General features: G+C 42.9%; 1 protein-coding gene across 1 annotated transcript; it reads right to left on the reverse strand.

The window, feature by feature from the left end:
• Positions 1–5,542: 5,542 nt before the first annotated feature.
• LOC138172248 (myeloblastin-like) lies at positions 5,543–11,792 on the reverse strand. Its single transcript, XM_069101944.1, has 5 exons — positions 11,716–11,792; positions 8,845–9,001; positions 8,095–8,236; positions 6,515–6,745; positions 5,543–6,031 (listed from the first exon to the last, which is right to left on the reverse strand). The coding sequence occupies exons 1-5, from the start codon at positions 11,768–11,770 to the stop codon at positions 5,813–5,815; spliced, it is 804 nt and encodes a 267-aa protein (XP_068958045.1). The 5' UTR covers positions 11,771–11,792; the 3' UTR covers positions 5,543–5,812.
• Between the last annotated feature and the right edge of the window lie 7,404 nt (positions 11,793–19,196).

Raw genomic sequence — 19,196 nt, forward strand, 5'->3', positions numbered from 1 at the left:
AGGAAGGCAGAGGTCTGCAGCAGCCTTGGGGTCTTCCTGGTTGCCCCTTTCCTAATCTCTCCTTTTATAGTCCCTGGTGGAGAGTTCGTTGCAATTGCCCCACAGGCTTGGGGGCTGTTTGGGAGCTGTTATTTCACCTATTTCCTCAGGCACTTGGATGGGGGCAGGATATAGGGACCCAGGACCCTGAGGAATGAGGCAATAACTGGAGGTGGGTGTTCCCTTCCCACCTATACTCTGAAGAGAAGGTGATTGTCCCTCCCCATCTGTTCTGATCAGACCACATATGGCAGCTGTGTTTGGTGGGGGATGCCACCTTTTAGGAAGGACATGAATAAACTAGAAAGGGTCCAGAGGAGGGCAGCCGGCTTAGTGAAGAACCTTAACGTGGTGCCAGATGAGGACGAGTTGAAGGAACTGGAGACATTTAGTCTGAAAAAGACTGGGGGGTGGGGGAGCATTCTAATGTCTGCTTGAATTTGAAAGGTCAAGGAACCTTAGAAGCAGTGTCAGCCTTCTATCTACCCCCCTACAACAGGCCAGAGAGAGAGAGAGGGCAGAAGAGAAGTCTGAGTCAGCAGGAGCAGCCCCAGGGGTTATAATCCTAGCTCAGAAGGGCCTATCATCCCAAACGATCATAGTTTTGAAGCCTCCTCAGAATCTTTGAATCTCAGAACTGGAAATGACTTCAGTAGTGAGGCCGTCTCCCAGCCTGACACAGGCCTTCCTCTCTAATGTCCCCAGAGGCCACCCAACCCCTGCCTAAACCCCTCTGGGGGTTCCCTGCCAGGGAGCTCAGGACCCCAGAAGCCCCAGGGTCCCCTCAGGAGCTGTCAGGAAGTCAAAATCCAGTTCCCCTTCCAAACTCCCCCAAAGATGCTTCACTTCCAACTGTCCCGGTCAGTGATGCAAGAGCCAACGGTGAGTGGGGGTGGACGTGTTAGGGAAGGTAGCACTGGGGAAGGAAGGGGGAGGTAATCTGACCAAGTTCTCAGCCTGACAGGAAGAGGTCAGGCCTGTGCTTGCAGGAGGCAACCTGGCTGCTAATTTCTCTAGACTGGGCCAACTCAGTTTGGCTTCATCAGCCCACACAATGATCTCTAGGCTAGTAGGGCTTTCAAATGTCTTTTTTGTTTAGTGTTGGGATACAGCCAGACCCCCATGCTCACAGATTTAAAGACACACACACATACACACACTCACATACAGAGACACACGTGGATTTATTTCTTATATAAACATATGCAGGCATGCTCATTCTCAGGCATGCACATGTTCACTCCATGTTAGACACACAGGTACAGACAAATCTGCCAGACTGTGTGTTTCGATATGCATTGTCACATGCAGAGAAGTAGATGTGAATTTACATAGAGCCATTTATCTGAAAAAGATCTGGAGATTTTAACAGACTGAAAGTCACAGCACTGGACTTCCAGTGGACTCCAGTAGGACTGAACAGTGTGACGTGGCTGGTGCCATCTTGAATTGAATTAAAAGAAGCATAGTGTGCCCCCAAAGTTACTAAGCTGTGCGTGTCCTTTGACCCAGTGATGTACCACTGGGCCTATACTCTAAAGAGATCAAGAAAAGAGGAAAAGGACTCATATGTATCAAAATATTTTAGAAGTCCTTTTTCAAAGGATGGGAAACTAAAGGGGCCCAGGAGTTACCCACCATTTAGGGAGTGTTTGCACACTTTATGGCATATGAATATAATGGAAGATTATTTTTCTGAAAGAAAAGAAGAGGAGGATAGTTTCAGAGAAGGCTGGGAAAGACTCATATGGACAGATGCGGAGGGAAGTGAGCAGAACCAGGAGAAGCACTGATAGTATAACATCAACAATGTTAAAAAAAGAAATCTGAAAGGCTTAAGAATTCTGATCAATAACTTTGATAGGCTTAGCTCTTCTCAGCAATCCAAGGATCTAAGACAACTTTGAAAGACTCATGATGGAAAATGCTATCCACATTCAGAGAAAGAACTATGGAGTCTGAATGCAAATTGAAGCTTATTATTTGCTCTCTCTTTTTTGTTTTTTTCTTTCATGTTGTTCCATTCATTCTAATTCTTCTCTATGACATGACTAATGTGAAAATATGTTTAATAAGAATGTACATGTAGAGCCTATATCAGATCGCATGCTGTCTTGGGGAGGGAGGCGGAGAAAATTTCAAATTCAAAGGTTTATGGAAGTGAATGTTGAAAACTAAAAATAAATAAAGAGAAAAAAAAGAATTCTGATCAACATAATGATCAACCATAATCCAGAAGACTGATAGATGATGAGTAATGTGACCCATTTCCTGAAAGAGAGAAGATGGACTGAAGACGCAGGATGAGACACACTTTGGGGTCATGGCCGAGATGGGGATTTATTTTGCTCTTCTGTGATTATGGTTGGAGTTTTTCCCTTCTCCTTATTCCAGTGAATGTGAAGTAGAGATAGAGAGAGGAAAAAATGCTAGATAAATAAGAAAAGAAAAAAAAGAAAGAAGGCCAGTTTTGGTACTAGCTAAGTGATTGTCCCTCCCCACTCTGTTCTGATCAGACCACATATGGCAGCTGTGTTCGGTGGTGGATGCCACATTTTAGGAAGGACATAAATAAACTGGAAAGGGTCCAGAGGAGGGCAGCCAGGTTAGTGAAGAGCCTTAACATGATGCTGGATGAGGACTAGTTGAAGGAACTGGAAACATTTAGTCTGATAAAGGCTAGGGAGTGGGTGTGAGGGGCATTCTAGTATCTGCTTAAATTTGAAGGGTCAAGTAGAACAAATCTATTCCCCTCTTCCTCATGACATGCCCTGCTTATATTCTTGGTTACAAGGAATGACGTAATAGAGAAAAGGGTATATTCAGAAATAGAGGTCATGCAAAATCAAAAGATATAAATAAATTAAAAGCATTAAATGCTTCTTATTAAACTGGGACATGCTGGATAAAGAGCAGTCAAATGCTGTCTATTTGTGGAGGGCAGTGGACAAGAGATGCAGGAAATCAGAGGAGGAGGTGGCCATGGCCTTCAATGAAATATGCAATAAAAGGAACTAATTTAGAGTCAGAAGACCTGGGTTTGAAACTTTGGCTGTGTGACTTTGGCCGAGTCCCTTGCCTTTTCTGAGCCTCAGTTTACTCATCCATAAAATGGGGGTAGGACATGATGATGTTAGTTATGAGAGAGCCTCTTCAGGCACAGGTTGGGCTACTGCTGGATGACCTCTGAGGTCCCTTCCAATTCTCCCATTCAGTGTGATTCTGTGATCAATAAGGACAGTTCCAGCTCTAGACAGCCTTGAAGGTCAAGGGGGCACAGAGAGAATTAGGGCAGGAGGGGGATGTAGGATTGGAATCATGAGTTTATGGGTAAACTTAACATTTAAGGAATGATGAGTCCCATTGAACCAGAAGGTGGACAAGGGAATGGGGAGAAAAAGGACTGGCATGTGGATGACATTTGGATGGGCCTAGGGCTGGGCCCACACCTTGGCCTCCCCATGTGGATGTGTGATGGGTCGCATGAGTCCTTGAGGCCTGCAGACCTTCAGAATAAGGTCAGATAGGAGCATGGGAGGAGCACTTGGGCCTACTGGTACCAGGTGTATGTGAGGTGAGGGGAGAAGGTGAAGGTTTCTCACTTCGTGAGAAACCATTCAGTCAGACAGACCCCTCACTGTACAGTTTCTCAAAAAGTTAAAAATCTTCCCTTAGTCCTGTCTCCTCACCCTCTAGACATTATATATAATATAATGCATATATTATGTTATAAAATATAACATATGTATCTCACTGTAGTTGTGAAATAGTTTAAAATTCTCCCCTCATCCCCCAGACATTATATATATAATGTAACAATATATATGAATATAATAATATAATATAGAATACATATGTCTGTCTCACTATACAGATTCTCACAAAGTGTAAACCCTCCCTTAGCCCTCTCCCCTCATCCCCAGACATTATATATAATATTAACATAATTATATCTTACATAATATATTATCATATATTACATATACACATAATATGATATATAATATATAATATATATGTGTCTGTCTTACTAGACAGTTTCTTACAAAGTATAAAACCCTCCCTCAGCCCTCTCCCCTCACCCCCAGACAATTAGTCCTGGCAGGTCCAAGCACTCTGTCCACGCTCCTACATGACATTGAGGGGGATATATAAGACCAAATAAATACCCCGAATCCCAGCTGATTCTCTCCCTCTCTTTGGAATGGTCTCCATTTACTCAGAAACCTTATGTCCCTGTAGTGCCCTTTCCTAGATTTACAGGGAATGAAGATATGGAACGCTGGGTGTCAGAGATGGACTAAGCCTCAGAGATTACGTAGTCCTATCTCATCATCTTACAGATGAGGCTCAGAGATGGGTCTGCCTTGGATCACACAGTGAATCATTTGCCAAGGTGGGATGTGAGCCCTGGCAGGTCTCTTGACCCCCAGACTAGGGCATTTGTGCTGGCATTTGTGGCCTGCCTGACTGACCAGAGGAAGGTGGGTGGGGTCAAACCCTGGTTGGAAGGGTTGGGGTCTTGGAATGCTTGCTGGAGACGGATGCTGACCACCCCCTCCTCTTTGTGAGACCAGGTACTAAATCCTAAGAGTATGCCACTACAGAACCAGGGGGCTCTATGACTCCTAGCCTGACTCAGGCCTGCTCCTGAGGGCGATGTGGGGAAGAGGATCACTGTACCCATCTCCTCTGGCCACCTATGACCAGTTTAATGCTTCCAGAACCTTGTTCTCAGTCCCCTGAAGGACTTAAATGCCTTCCTATGCCATTGAGAGTGCCAGGCAGTCTCCAGGGTGAGGGTCTTGATGCCTTTGAGTTTATTGAAACCACAGTCTAGCTCTGGATTGGGGAGAGGGCTGTGGTCAGAACTGGGTCTGTCTCTCCACCCCCACCCCTCACACCAAGCTTTCAGGGAACTTAGATCCTGATACACCCTGTGGAGGCCTGGGCGGGGCCGGGGGGGGAGAGAGAAAAATGGCTTTCCAAATAATGACTCCATTGGCTCAGATGCCAATTATGGAGGAGACTAAGGCCCAGAGAGCCTGCTTGCCAGAGTCACACAGCTAGTTAGTGTGGGAGATGGTATTTGAACTCAGGTCCTTCTGACTGGGGTTGAGTGTCCTATCCACTCTGTTATTTAGCTGCTGGAAGTAGAAGGGTAGGGTTTTCTTTACCTGCCCCCAAGGGGAAGATCTGTGGGGTGGGCAGAGGACCTCATCTGAGGCCCTCATAGGGCTTGAGGTGGTACATGTCCTCGGGCCCAGATGAAGACCCTGGGCTGACTGAGGTGGAATCATTAACATCAAAAAGGAGACCCTGCCTATTACTAATAATTAACAATTCTCCTCTTCATCATCCTGGTTGGTCTTCCCGTGCTTTGCCCCAGCACCCTCCTCAGCCTCCCATGGACACGGCTGATGGGCTGAGCTTTGAGAGGATTGTAAATAACGACAACTCACATCTCTGTAGAACTTTCAAGGTTTACAAAATGCTTTCCATACATAATCTCATCGAGCCCTCACAACAACCCTGTGAGGTGGGTGCTATTATCGCTCTCACTGGACAGATGAGAGAAACTGGAGTTCAGAGTGGTCTGGCTTGCCCCGGGTTGTACAGCTTAGTGTTAGAGGGGAGATTTGAACTCAAGCTAAGCTCTCTAGGGACCACATCCCCGCCTTGTGGAAGTTGAAGCCTTTGGACATCCTCCACCTCCGAGGTCTCTCATCCCAGGAGCAGAGGATGGTGGGGAGGCTCCCAGGGGAAGGGTCGGTCAAGGACTGCCCATAGGGCTGCCTGAGGATTGCCAGTCTTTCATCTTCTCCTCCTCCTCCTCTTCCTCCACACTTCTCAGGATACCCTTGATCCAGTCCACATAAAGAGATACTTGGGCAAAGAAGTCTGGAAATTTCTGGGAGGCGCACCCACCTTTGATGAAGGAGTCTACAGCGTGGACCACTCCCTGGCAGATGAGAGGGCCCCCAGAATCCCCCTGTAGACAGAGGCAGGGGAGTTAGCTTGCTTTCCACTTTTCTTGCCATTCACACCCAGTTTTAGGCCACAGAAGACTTTAGAGATGATTGAATCTCACCTCCCACCTTTAACAGGTGGGGAAAACAGGGCTGAGACCTGTCCATGATCAGACACTAAGTCATGGCAAAGCTAGAACAGGTCTCTGGAGCCTACGATGCTTTCCATTACCTACATTGCCCTTTGAAGATAGGTGGCATCCCCACACCCCAGGCCCTCCATCCTTCATGCTCTGCCTCAGGTGACCACTCCAACCCTCCCACCCCCTGGACACTCTGGCTTTCTGATCTTCAGTGAAGGGAATTAACCCTCCATTCTGGGTTTGTTAGGATCCAGAATTCTTTTCTCTCCCCTAATACAGGCTTTGCTAGTGCTGTCACTAAACACTGGGCTTTCTGCTGCAACTTCCCATGAAACATTGGTGAATGGGGGATTAGATACGTACAAAACAGATGCCTGCTCGTTGGCGGGGTGCCAGGGTACAGATGTTATTCTCCCGGCAATGGAAGTTCACCACAGTGACATTCAGTTCTTGTAGGATTTGGGAGATGGGCAACTCTGTTCCCAGTTGCCCCCAACCCATGGCCAGGCACTGGGTCCCCATCGGCAGTGACTGGCCCTGTGTAGGGAGTGGAGCCACCTGGACATTGGCATTCAGAACGGCTGGACGGTCCAGCTGTAGGGATGAAGAGGCCAGAGACAGGGCTGGTCAGCATAGGGCAGCGTGGAATCCCACCTAGGCCTCCTGCTCTTGGCTTCCAGTTCCAAGTTTTCCCTACTCCCCCCCCCCCACCCCCCCCCCGCGGAAATCAGCTTGTCTTTAGCCACGTGGGGCCTCCACCTCCACCCCCCCCACCCCCACACACACATTGGGTCAGGACCCAGTCCAGGTGTGAGCTGGAATGCTCCAGTAACCAGGACACTCCTTTCTTATATTTTAGTACTTGTATGGTTATAGGCACGTGCTAATTGTATCAATGCAAATAACAGGCATTTAGAGAAAACTTTAACATTTGCAAAGGTTTTTGTACCCAATATCTCCTTTGATACATAACAGCTCTGTGAGATGTATCACAGGTATTATTATTACCCCATTATACAGATGAGGAAACTGAGGCTCAAAGATGAAGTGATTTGCCTGTGGTTACATATAGCTAGTAAGTGTCAGGGCTAAGACACTTCTGGCTGCAAATCTAGTATTCGTTCCCCTAAATATATTAATTCTTTATCTTGCCCCACGTGCTGTGTGAATTGTAAAAACTGCGTATGGGCTCATATGAATTAGTTATATTTGTACTACTGAGTCTGTGCTAATTGGATATTGCTAATTGTATATGTAATCATTCATTATGTGTTTGTATATGCAGATTAGGTATGTTGCTAATTATGCATGGGCTTATATGTGGTAATTATATATAAGCTTCAATCTCATATCCATATGATGTCATTCAGCCGATATGCGCTAAGCACCCAGGTGAATAGGTGTATTTCAATCATTAGAAAGTTCTTCCTGAAATGGAGAGAACATCACTATTTCTGTAACATGCACCCACTGTTTGCTCCTTCAGATCCCTGAAGACATGTTACTATGGTACCCCCACTGAGCTGGAAGGTATCTCAGAGGCTTCCCAGTCCAATTCCATGGACAGCTATTGGCCAGACCAGGATTCAAACCCAGACCCTGGGACCACAGATCTGGCTCACTTTGTACCTACCATATGGTTTCTCCTAAATACTTTCTGCCACTCTTAACACAGATCTTCCTATGACATGTTCGCTAGTCCCCTCTCCATCCTATCAATGACCCTCCAGAAATATGGGGCCAATTGTCTTTTCCCATGATGTCTAGGGTCCCTTAGCTATTCTTTCTACAGGTATATGAGCTAAAGGACCTTCCGCTCTACTTTTCTGCTCTCTGCACCCCTGGTCTCCCTGCTGCACCCAACAATGGGGAAGAAGTGAGCAAGATGGAGGCTGACCTTTCCCCTTGCCCACCTCCTTCCCTTTCCTTTCTTCCTCTCTTACCTTAATGAGCGCGATGTCATTGAGTATCTTGTTTTCATCATAGTTATCTGAATAGAAACGCTGGACAGTGAATACCTGCTGGGAGGACTCAAAGTTTTTCAGGTCATGGACCCCCGCATACACCAGCATCAGTGTGGGGTGTCTGGGGTGGGAAGAGAGGGAAAAATGAGGGGGGAAGAGGACCTTCACTGGGTACCATTGTAATTATAATCAAATACCTATGGGGCTCTAAAGGTTCCTTCAAACCAGGGGAGAGAAGACAAGTAGGACTGTTCCCATTTTATAGATAAGGAAACAGACTTAGACTAACCCAAGGTCACACAGCTAGTAACTTGGTGGCATCAGAATTTGAGTTCAGTTATCCCCAAGCCATGTCTATCCAATGGCCTTTAACTACCTTTCTCTCAGTCCCCCAGACTGGAAAGTCAGGCTTCTCCCTTCCTCTTGCCTCACTCACTGTTGCAAAGTTAGAATACCCCCAATGAGAAATAGTACTTTTTTACATTTTTTTGTGCTTTATGATTAAGAAGTATTCATTCCTTGAAATAATCATAGGTTAGGTGATGGCATTCTTTCTCCCCAACATCTCTCTTGCCACCCTCCCCTCATTCTCACCTCCATCTGCAGCCACTCTGACCTAGCTATTAGAACAGTAGCTTAATAGGGCTCCCTAAGGATAAGACACTGCACCATCCCTCCCCTGCGCCCGCAGAGACCAGAAGACCTCCCCCGATTCCTGCAATTACTCACATTTTGTCAACGCAGTGGGCTGCCGTCATCACAAACTGAGGGTGAATCAAGGTTCCCCCACAGATGTGTTTCCCTAGAATCTGCAGGGAGATCATATAGGGCCGAGAGTGGGGGATGGCAGGTCTACCACCCACGATCTTGGAGCTAAGGACCAAACCTGGGGTGTGGGGGGGGACAGTACAGAGAGGGAGAGAGATGAACTCCAATATGCTTGTTCTATCCTTCAAGGCTCTCTCTGAGACTCATCCTTAGAGCAGCCCGTAGTAGAGGGGCCACTCTGGCTTAGGTGCCTAGAGATCACCTGAGGCAGGCATGTGGCTTGCAAAGAGGCCCAGATTGGGACTCAGGAATCCTGAGTTCCAGCCCCATTTCTGCTACTGGCTAACCCTAGGACTGGGCAAGTCAGTGTAATTCTCTGGGCCTCAGCTTCCTCACCTGTAAAATGGGCCTAGTAACCCTTCTATTACCCATCTCCCTCAAACAGCTGTCTGAGGAAAGTGATTTGTAAACCACAGATTTCTAGAGACATAAAAAGGGTTATTTTATTCTCCTTCTTACCCATTCAATGTCATCTTTAATATTATTAGGGTCTCAGTTTTACCTGAAATTCAGTGCCTCCATTCTTATCAATTATTAATATTAGGTTATTATTCTCCTCACCTATTCAATGGAATTATTGTTCATATTATTTAATATTGTTGTTGTTCATTTTTATCTGACTCTTTGTGACCCCATTTGGGGTTTTCTTGGCAGAGATATTGCAGTGGTTTGCCATTTCCTTCTCCAGCTCATTTTACAGATGAGGAAACCGAGGCCGACAAGGTGAAGTGACTTGCCCAGGGTCACACAGCTAGCAAGTGTCTGAGACCAGATTTGAACTCAGGAAGATGCGTCTTCCTGACTCCAGGCCCAGCACTCTGTGCACTGTGGCACCACTTAGCTGCCAAGTATTTAATATTGCTAAGTTCTCATTCTTAATAACATAATAATCTTATTAGGTTATTTCTATAGCTTTTATTAATGACAATAGTACTAAAATCTAGACTTCTGCTCACATTCTTTTTCAATACCTCATTAGGGCAGGGGGCTGAGCCCATGCTTTAGACGGTCCAACAAGCTGGGAGCACTTTGATCCTGGGCCCACTGATGAAAACTGTCTATCTTTCATCTAATGACCAGGGTCACTAAACTCAGAAATGCTAAACACCAGCTTGGTTGGGGTGAGGGGTGAGAATACATTTTTTTTTTCAACTGTAAGCACTTACCTTCTGACAAATAGATTGCTCAAACCAGTACAATGAGAAATCCTTGGAGTGGCTCCTTAATAAGTTCCCAGTCCCCATTCCATTCTTTTTTTGATACAGAATGGACTTGTTCTGTCATGTGAGCATTGGACTTGGAGGTGGGAGACCTAGGTTCAGATCCCCCCTCAGACACTTAGTTAGATATGTGATCAATCAATCAACAAGTATTTAAGTGTCTACTAGATACCAATTGAATCAATTAACTTCTTTGGGACTTGGTTTCCTCATCTGTAAAATGGAGATACTGACAATAGTTATCTCACAGAGTTGTTGAAGGAGCAAATGAAATAATGTACGGATTGGGTTTTGAAAATCTTAAAGCACCATGTAAATGTAATTTATCTTGATGCTGATTATGATGTTATGTGATATTATTCATTAATGTATTAATATAAATATATTAACCAATAATATAACAGTATAACCACCACATTATAACATATGTTATAATTAATATATTGTCATCATTGCAATGATGATCATGGTGTTAAATTATATTATTATTTAATAGATATTTACATATAAATATGCTGACCAATAATATAGCATAATCATCCTATTATGTTACATTATAATTGATATATTCCTACTATCACCATTATGATTATCATGATCATGATATAGAGTTCCCTGGGTCCTCTCTGCAAGCAGCTAGGAAGTCTCTGTCCAAGATCGCTTTCTGAAAAAGGACCACACCCTACAATCTCATCAAATTGATCAGGGGTGTATATTGTTAGTTGGTTGTGTCTGACTCTTCATGGCCCCATTTGGGGTTTTCTTGGTAAAGATACTGGAGTGGTTTGCCATTTCCTTCTTTAACTCATTTTACAGATGAGGAAACTGAGGCAAACAGGATTAAGTGACTTATCCAAGGTCATCTTAAGTACACCCAAAATTACACCCAAGTAAGCATCTAAACTCAGTAAGATGAGTCTTCCTGACTCCAGGCCTAATCCATTGTGCCAATAGTTATCATTATGGGAGGAGGAAGCTTCCTAACTCCCCCAGGGATAAAAATGACCTGATCTGGAACAGGCCCTCGGTTTAGAATCTAGAGAACCTAGATTCTGATCTCATCTCTATCATTTACTACCTGGGTGTCCTTGGGCAAGACACTTCATCTCTGAGCCTCAGTTCCTTGTCTGTAAAATGGGGCGGGGGCATGAGACTGGGTGACCTCTAAGGCCCCTTCCCACTCACAATCTGTCCTCTCTATTTTCCATAACCTACAGTTCTGCCTACACACTCCCCTCTCCGCACTCTGTCCTCAGATTCAGATCCCAAAGTTCTTGAATGATGTCTGTGAGAGCCAGTGCTGACACATTTCTCCAAAAGTTCCTGAATATTGTTATCCTTGTTCTACAGATAGAGAGCCCAGAGAGGCTGAGTCATTTATCCAAGGTCACAAAGGTAATATCTAGCTGAGCTAGGACTCAACCCCAACCCCCCAGCCACACAGCTAATCAGAGACGCAGAACCCAGGTCTGCTTCTGAGTTCTGTTTCCTCCCTCTCCCCAGGCAAGGCCAGGCAGACAGGTGGCAGAGGATGGAGGGAGACCATACTTACAGCCCTGGATGGAGGCTAGCAATGGGAGGAGGGTCCTGAGCAGTAAGGAAGCCATGGTGTGGGAGGTTGGGGGGTGCTGGGGAGAGACTCCTCTCTCTGACCTGTCCTCTTATAGGCTCTATGGGAAGGCCGTTGATATTGCTCCACAGACACATGAACCCAGACTTTTCCCAACTTCCTCTCATGCCTCAGGAGGGTGGGAACCAGGAGATAGGAACAAAGGAAGAGGGAACTAGAGAAGGATGAGGGACGACAGCAGAGACCCTGCACCTTTAGGGAGCAGCCACTGCTTCCACTCGCCACCCTCATCCTAGGGGAGGAGAAGGAGGAGAAAGGCTAAGGTCACAGAATCACAGGATCTCCAAGTTCTAAGGCCATCTGAACCAGCCCACCTCCCAAAAGGATGCCATGTACCATCCCCCAGAAAAGTGACTCCCCACAGAGCCTTAACTGCCAGAGCAAGCCCTCTATAAATGGGCACCCGAATCAATTATTGGGGAGACTCCAACACCAAGCCTGGGGGGGGGGCCTCAAGATGCCACTAGGCCAAGTTTGGGGAGAGGCTGCTGCCCAGGGAGGAGTAGAGTGAACCTGGGTATGAAGAAACTGGTATGTGGCCAGGGGGCTTGGATCTTTCTAGTTTAATTACTGATTATTCTAAATAATAATAACAACATTTATATTCAAATAATAATAACAACATTTATATGGTACTTTAAGGTTTGCAAAACACTATATGTGTGTGTATTTCCCTCTCTGTCTGTCTGTCTGTCTCTCTCTCTCATCTCATTTGATTCTTACAATAACCCCAGGAAATGGGTACTATTATTATCCCCATTTTACAGGTAAAGAGACTGAGGCACTGAGTGCTTACATGACTTGCCCAGGCTCAAACAGCTAGTAAGGACAGAATAGTGCTGTTTTAAAGATCTCTATCTTAAAAAAAAAAAGAATGAATATTCAGAAAGTCTTTCCTCCTGGGGGTTGATATACAGCCAGTCAACTAAACTTTTAGACCAAATTGGTGACCCAGACCCCACGACTTTTGCCTCTCTTAAGGTATTTCTGAAATGGATTTCTGTTGTAGCCAAATGGTTGAACCAACCTAATGTAGGAGTAATAGATTAAAATACTTAGGATAGCTTTGGCACCAAGTGGAAATTGAGAATGTAGCTGAGAAATTGTTCTGCTTGATTGAGCAGTAAAATATTCTATATTGGCCTGTTTCTTTTATTAATCTCTGTATTCTACTCCTGGTCTTTAAGGAGTAGAACGTCTTCAAAATTCAACTTGTGCTAATATCCTTTTTTTAAAAAACCCACAGCCTTCTCCTTTCTATTTTCAGAAATAGGTTACCTTCTGAAAAATCTGTTATTTCTTAACATTCAGTTGTCCTTACCCAAATTCTTGCCATTTCTAAACCCTGGGGATAGAGAGAATGAGAGTGACTATTGACTGGATTTTCTTCATTTTGTTCTTAGCAAAGTATTATCAAGGTAAGCAAGGGAAATAGAAAGTATGCCAGATTTTATGAAAGCATTCTGGGAAATTGGCAGCTTTAAACAGCTGTATAGTTCTGTTTCTTGGTAAAGACAGAGCTACAGTGAGTTTGCATACTAGAATAAGGCACATTTAGGTACTATTGCCATTTTAGAAAGCTGTGATATGAAGTCAAATGATACCTCTGTTTATTAAAGCCAAGAATTTTAAATCATCGGCTTTAAGGGCCACTTAAAAATCTCTGTATACTGTGTCAATTTATAAACACTTCAATTATGAAGTAAAACATTAGATATCATTTTAAGATTTCAAATCATAGACATGCTTCAAAATTCTTTTGTGTATTTGAGCTCATTTTAAAGACATAAAATGTCTTTAATACATACATACAAGTATATACATAAAATGTATATTTGTTTAGATATTTTGTTAACTATATTTTCCATGTTTGAGTTCTGTGCAATATTTTCATTATGTCCATTATGAAGATAATCACAGAAAAACCCACAGTATGTAAAATTTAGATAGGTAAACATCCTTGCTCAATAAACAAATTACCTATTGAATGAATGAATGAATAAATAAATAAATAAATAAATAAACAAACAAACAAACAAACAAATAAATAAATGGATAAATAAATAAATAAATGGGACAGGTAGGTTCCCCACTGGATAAGAGCATCCTCCCTGGAGTCAGGAGGACCTGAGTTCAAATTTGACTTCAGACACTTGACAATTACTGTGTGACCTTAGGCAAGTCACTCATTTAACACCTATTACTTTGGCAAAATAAAAACAAAACCTACCTATTACAGAGAAAGGATACATACTGTATTTTTTCACCAGTTACCTTATATTAGAACTTCCTTGGGTAACTTTTTAATCAGATTTGATGGATGAATGTAAAATCTACATGGCATAAATTTCATTTTTATAAGAATAAATCACCAAGTATAGTCACTTGAGCTTATAATTAATCTCAAGCTAAAGGCATTTTAACTCATATGGTATCTCAACAGCTATAATCTTTCATGTAAATTTGAATCTAGGAAACCAAGAAAATTGGCCCTTTTGAATCTAGATTATAAAATTCCATAAAGATAATACCTGAAGTGTCACCACATATATTAAGAAAGAGAAACAAGATTTTCTGTTTCAATTTCGGAATGCTAACCTATTCAAATTCTTTGATGAATTCTAGTCAATGGATCAAGTGAATGACAGATTGCACCTTACAATACATACCTACTGACCTCTATTCCAAATGGTTATGTGATTAAAATGATTTTATAACCTGACAACTATCAAAGCTATTGGTTGAACTTTTTATAGTTAAAATTATACAAATTATCAACAAGACAAAGAAAGACTAGCCATTGAAGTAGTGACAAAGTCCTTGTCTAAATTGTGGGAAAAAGAAATTTATTCCAATCAGTTTGCTTGTTTAGATGAAGTTTTAAATATATATGCATTTATACCACTTCTATTAAAATTATTTTTATTGAAATTATGAAATAGTTCCCCAATTGATAAATGGTCAAAGGATATGAACAGGCAGTTTTAAGAGGAAGAAATTAAAGCTATCTATAGTCATATGAAAAAATGCTCTAAAACAACTCTGAGGTACGACCTCACATCGATTAGGTTGGCAAATATGACAGAAAAGGAAAATGATAAATGTTGGAGAGGATGTGGAAAAATTGGAACACTAATGCATTGTTGGTGGAGTTGTGAATTGATCCAACCATTCTGGGGAATAATTTGGAATTATGCCCAAAGGGCTATAAAACTGTGCATACCCTTTGATCCAGAAATATCACTACCAGGTCTGTATCCCAAATAGATGATAAAAAAGGGAAAAGGACCCATATATACAAAAATATTTAAAGAAGCTTTTTTTGTGGTGGAAAAGCATTAGAAATTGAGGGATGCCCATCAATTGGGGAGTGGCTAAACAAGTTGTGGCATATGAATGTAATGGAATACTGTTGTTCCATGAGAAATGATGAGCAAGCAGATTTCAGAAAAACCTGGAAAGATTTACATGAATTGATGCTGACTGAAGTGAGCAGAACCAGGAAAACATTATATACAGTAGCAGTAACATTGTGTTATGATCAACTTTGATAGACTGAAGTTCTTTTCAGCAATACAATGATCTAACAATTTATTAGATATAATATCTAAATAAAAAATAATAAATTGGATCTAAATCCTTATTTGTTCTGTGAAGTTTCAGTTCAGTTAAAGGACCACTCTTGAGGACTAGAGAGCCCTGAGGTCACAGGTTCCCCATCCTCACTTCTCAGTGGAGTATGGATTCAGTCAAAGGGCCACACTGGAGGATCTACAGGGCTGCATGTAGCCTCAAGGCCACAGGCTCCCTACCCCTGACAATTCCAAAAAGCTCAATACAGAAAATGCTATCCACATCCAGAGAAAGAACTATGGAGTTTGAATGAAGATTGAAGCACACTGTTTTATCTTTTGTGTGTGTACATTTTTCTTTCTCATGATTTTCCCCTTTTGTTCTGATTCTTCTTTCACAACATGACTAATGTGGAAATATATTCAATATGATTGTAAACATATAGCCTATATCAGATTGTTTGCCATCTTGGGGAGGGGAGAGGAAAAAAATTGGAACTCAAAATCTTATAAAAGTGAATGCTGAAAAATAAAAATTAAAAAGAAATTATCGGGGCGGCTAGGTAGAGCAGTGAATAGAGCACTGGCCCTGGAGTCAGGAGGACCTGAGTTCAAATTTGGCCTCAGACACTTAACACACACACACACACACACACAAAACTAGCCGTGTGACCTTGGGCAAGTCACTTAACCCCAATTGCCCTACCTTCCTCCTGCAAAAAGCAAAAACAAAAAAAAATTATCAAATGGAAAAAAGAATACTGTCTCAACATATCCACAAATATTAAGTGTGGGAATAAATCAAGGGTTTGTATCAAATGCAAAGTTTAACTAACATGAGCTAGCATGAAAGACATTTAGTCACTTTTTGTGTGAGGAGGGGTAAGTCTTCCTGGCTTCCAGATCAGCACTCTATGCATTGTGCAGTTTGTTCTAAAATCCCTATTTGAAATTTTCCACACCCTCTAAATTTTGGTCATTTAGCCTTTGGCTGAAGCCAGCCAGTGGTGCGGAGTCTACCACCTCTGTGGATGGCCTATTCCACTTGGGGACAGCTCTGCTATTTGGGAAGGTTTTCCTGACAGCAAATCCAAATTGGGCTCTTTGTAACTTTTACCCAGGATTCCTGGTTCTGCCCACTGGAGACAAGCAGAATACCTCTTCCACCTGACAGCCTTCAATTCCAGCCATCATCCCTTACCTCCCCAGTTCCCATCTCACAACCCCATTCCCAAATCTCCTCTTCTTCAGGCTAAACATAGCATAGCACTTAAAATATTTCAAGGCAACCGTCAATCTACTCTGAGCTTCCTCTTTTCCAGGTTCAATAAATTCACTTCCTTCAAGCAATCCTCATATGACTTGGGTTCAAGATCCTTCCCTGTCCTGTTGCCCTCTTCTGGACACTCAGCTTCTCAATGTCCTTTTTCAACCTAGAATTGATGACCATAGCACAGCTGTGATGTGACCGAGGCAGAATAGAGAGGGAGGCATTATCACCTCTCGAACTCTGGCTCTGGGAACAGGAATCTTATCAACACTATGACCATTCAGGCCATTTCAGCCAATCGTCTGAAGATGTCAGTTTCCAACTTTTTTTGTCTCAAGACCTCTTTATACTCTTACAAATTATGGAGGAACTTCCCAAAGAGTTCTTGTTTTTGTGAGTGGAAGGACAAACCCAACAGTCTCACTCCTAGCTTTGTTCCTTTGCAAATTTAATGGATCTGCTAGCTACTACTCCATTCAAGCCATTGACAAAAACGGCAAACAGACCAGGCTTATGCTAGTCAAATCCTCTGGACTCTGCACTGGAGACCTCCTTCCCTTCAGTCACTTCATCTCCCAGTGCTCTAGGCAACTTTCTAAGATAATAAATTTCAGAGGAGATATTGATCTGTATTAGTAGAGGGAGTTTCCTTATATGGGAATTCTCTATGCCAAGAAATCACAGTTTCTTTTCCTGGCTTATGGATTAGACTAGATGGTGCCTGAGGTCCCTTCCAGCTCTGATATTCAGGGGTTGGGTTTTTCCTCCTTGATCCTAAAATCAGAAGCCACATGCAGAAGTTAGAGCTATCTAAACCTTGGATGGGCTGACTCACTAGGTGGTGAGCTCCCCATCCCTGGAGGTCTTCAAGCAAAAGCTGGATTTCAGAGATTGTTCATGATGCTGCAGAGGGGTTTTTGGTCAGGTATGAGTTAGACTGACTCTCTGGAATCACTTCCAACTCTGAAATCTCTGATCCAAACTGGGAAAGTGAAGTCATGCCCAGTCGTCCAACCCCCAACCCTACCTAGTCTTCATCCTCCTGTCTAATCCCAAGCAGGCAAAAGAGTGCAGACGGCACCCCAATCTGCTCAGTGGTACCCCAGAAAGCCTGGAAAAGTTCAGGCTGACCTACACCCCCCCTTTTCCTCCTATGTTCCTGCTCCAACCGTCCTGCAGGTGATGCAAGAGTCAACTGTAGCTCCCAGGGGTGCAGAGAGGAAGGAGACAATGGAGAGGGGGTCTGCTATTTCACCCTTCCTGAGGGTGCAGGGCTACGCCATCGGGCTGAGGGGAAGCCCAACTGCTTGCTGTTTTCTCCAGCTGAGTCAGGCCAAGCTGCCCCTCCAGGACTCATCTCGACCTGGCAGTTACCCAAGCTCTGTGCCTCTTGCAGAATTAGAGTTGGCCCAGAACATCCCATACCATAGAAAATCCCCACACCATTTTCATGTGGCAGCTAGAGGCTGCCACAGAGTCTGACGTTCCAGGTCTCCATAGATGAGGAATGGATGGAGCAACAGAGGATGGTGAAATTGGAAACGAGAAGATTTGGGGATCCCAACAGGGAGCTTGTGGTAGCTGAAGGGTTGCCATGTGGATGAGGGGTGAAGCTTGTCCTATTTGGTCTTGTAGGGTAGAACCAAAAGCAATGGGTGTGTATTTTAATGTATGTAAATATGTGAGAAATAGATCTATTTCACATCAGAAAATAATCCCCACTATAATATATGTTATAAAAGACATTATATATTTGATAGATATAGGTATACACAAGCATAGATACATATAGATATATAGGTATATACATAGAGATATGTGTACTTATATATATGCCTATATAGCTATCTAGCTGTATCTATACCTGTACACAGCCATATATCTATCTTTAAAATATATAATAAATATAGTAACATACATATGTGTATATACACATATCTATATGTATATGTACCTATATATCTACCTATATGTGCCTATACTGGTATAGATACATATAGTTATCTTTAAAATATATAACACATATAATACAACACATATCTATCTATATGTATATATACCTATATATCTCTAAGTATCTATACCTGTATATGTCTATATATCTATCTTTAAAATATAATGCATAAAATATAACACACATATGTACACATCTATCTATATGTATTTATACCAATAAGTCTATCTTTAAAATATATATTAGAACACATATAGATATGTGTGTATTACAGTAGACATTATTTTCTGGCGTGAATAGGACGAGGCAGCTGCTGAGGGCCCTTCAAACTCCAGAATTCTGTGATTCTGTGCTATAGAGTAGTCCCTGAATCCCAATGCTTCAGTGGGAGGTAGCCCAGTTATCAGAGAACCCAAGTTCAAATCCTACCTCAGACACTTATTTGTGTGACACAGAGAGACAGAGAGACAGAGACAGAGGAGAGGGAGAGACAGAGACAAAGAGAGACACAGAGAGAGAGAGAGAGAGACAGAGAGAGAAGAGGGAAAGACAGAGAGACACAGAAAGAGAGAGACAGACAGAGAAGAGGAAGAGAGAGAGAGAGAGA

This window comes from Petaurus breviceps, unplaced genomic scaffold, assembly GCF_028583685.1.
Source record: "Petaurus breviceps papuanus isolate PSGF00001 unplaced genomic scaffold, PetGlider_PUasm1.0 523, whole genome shotgun sequence".
Lineage (NCBI taxonomy): Eukaryota > Metazoa > Chordata > Mammalia > Diprotodontia > Petauridae > Petaurus > Petaurus breviceps.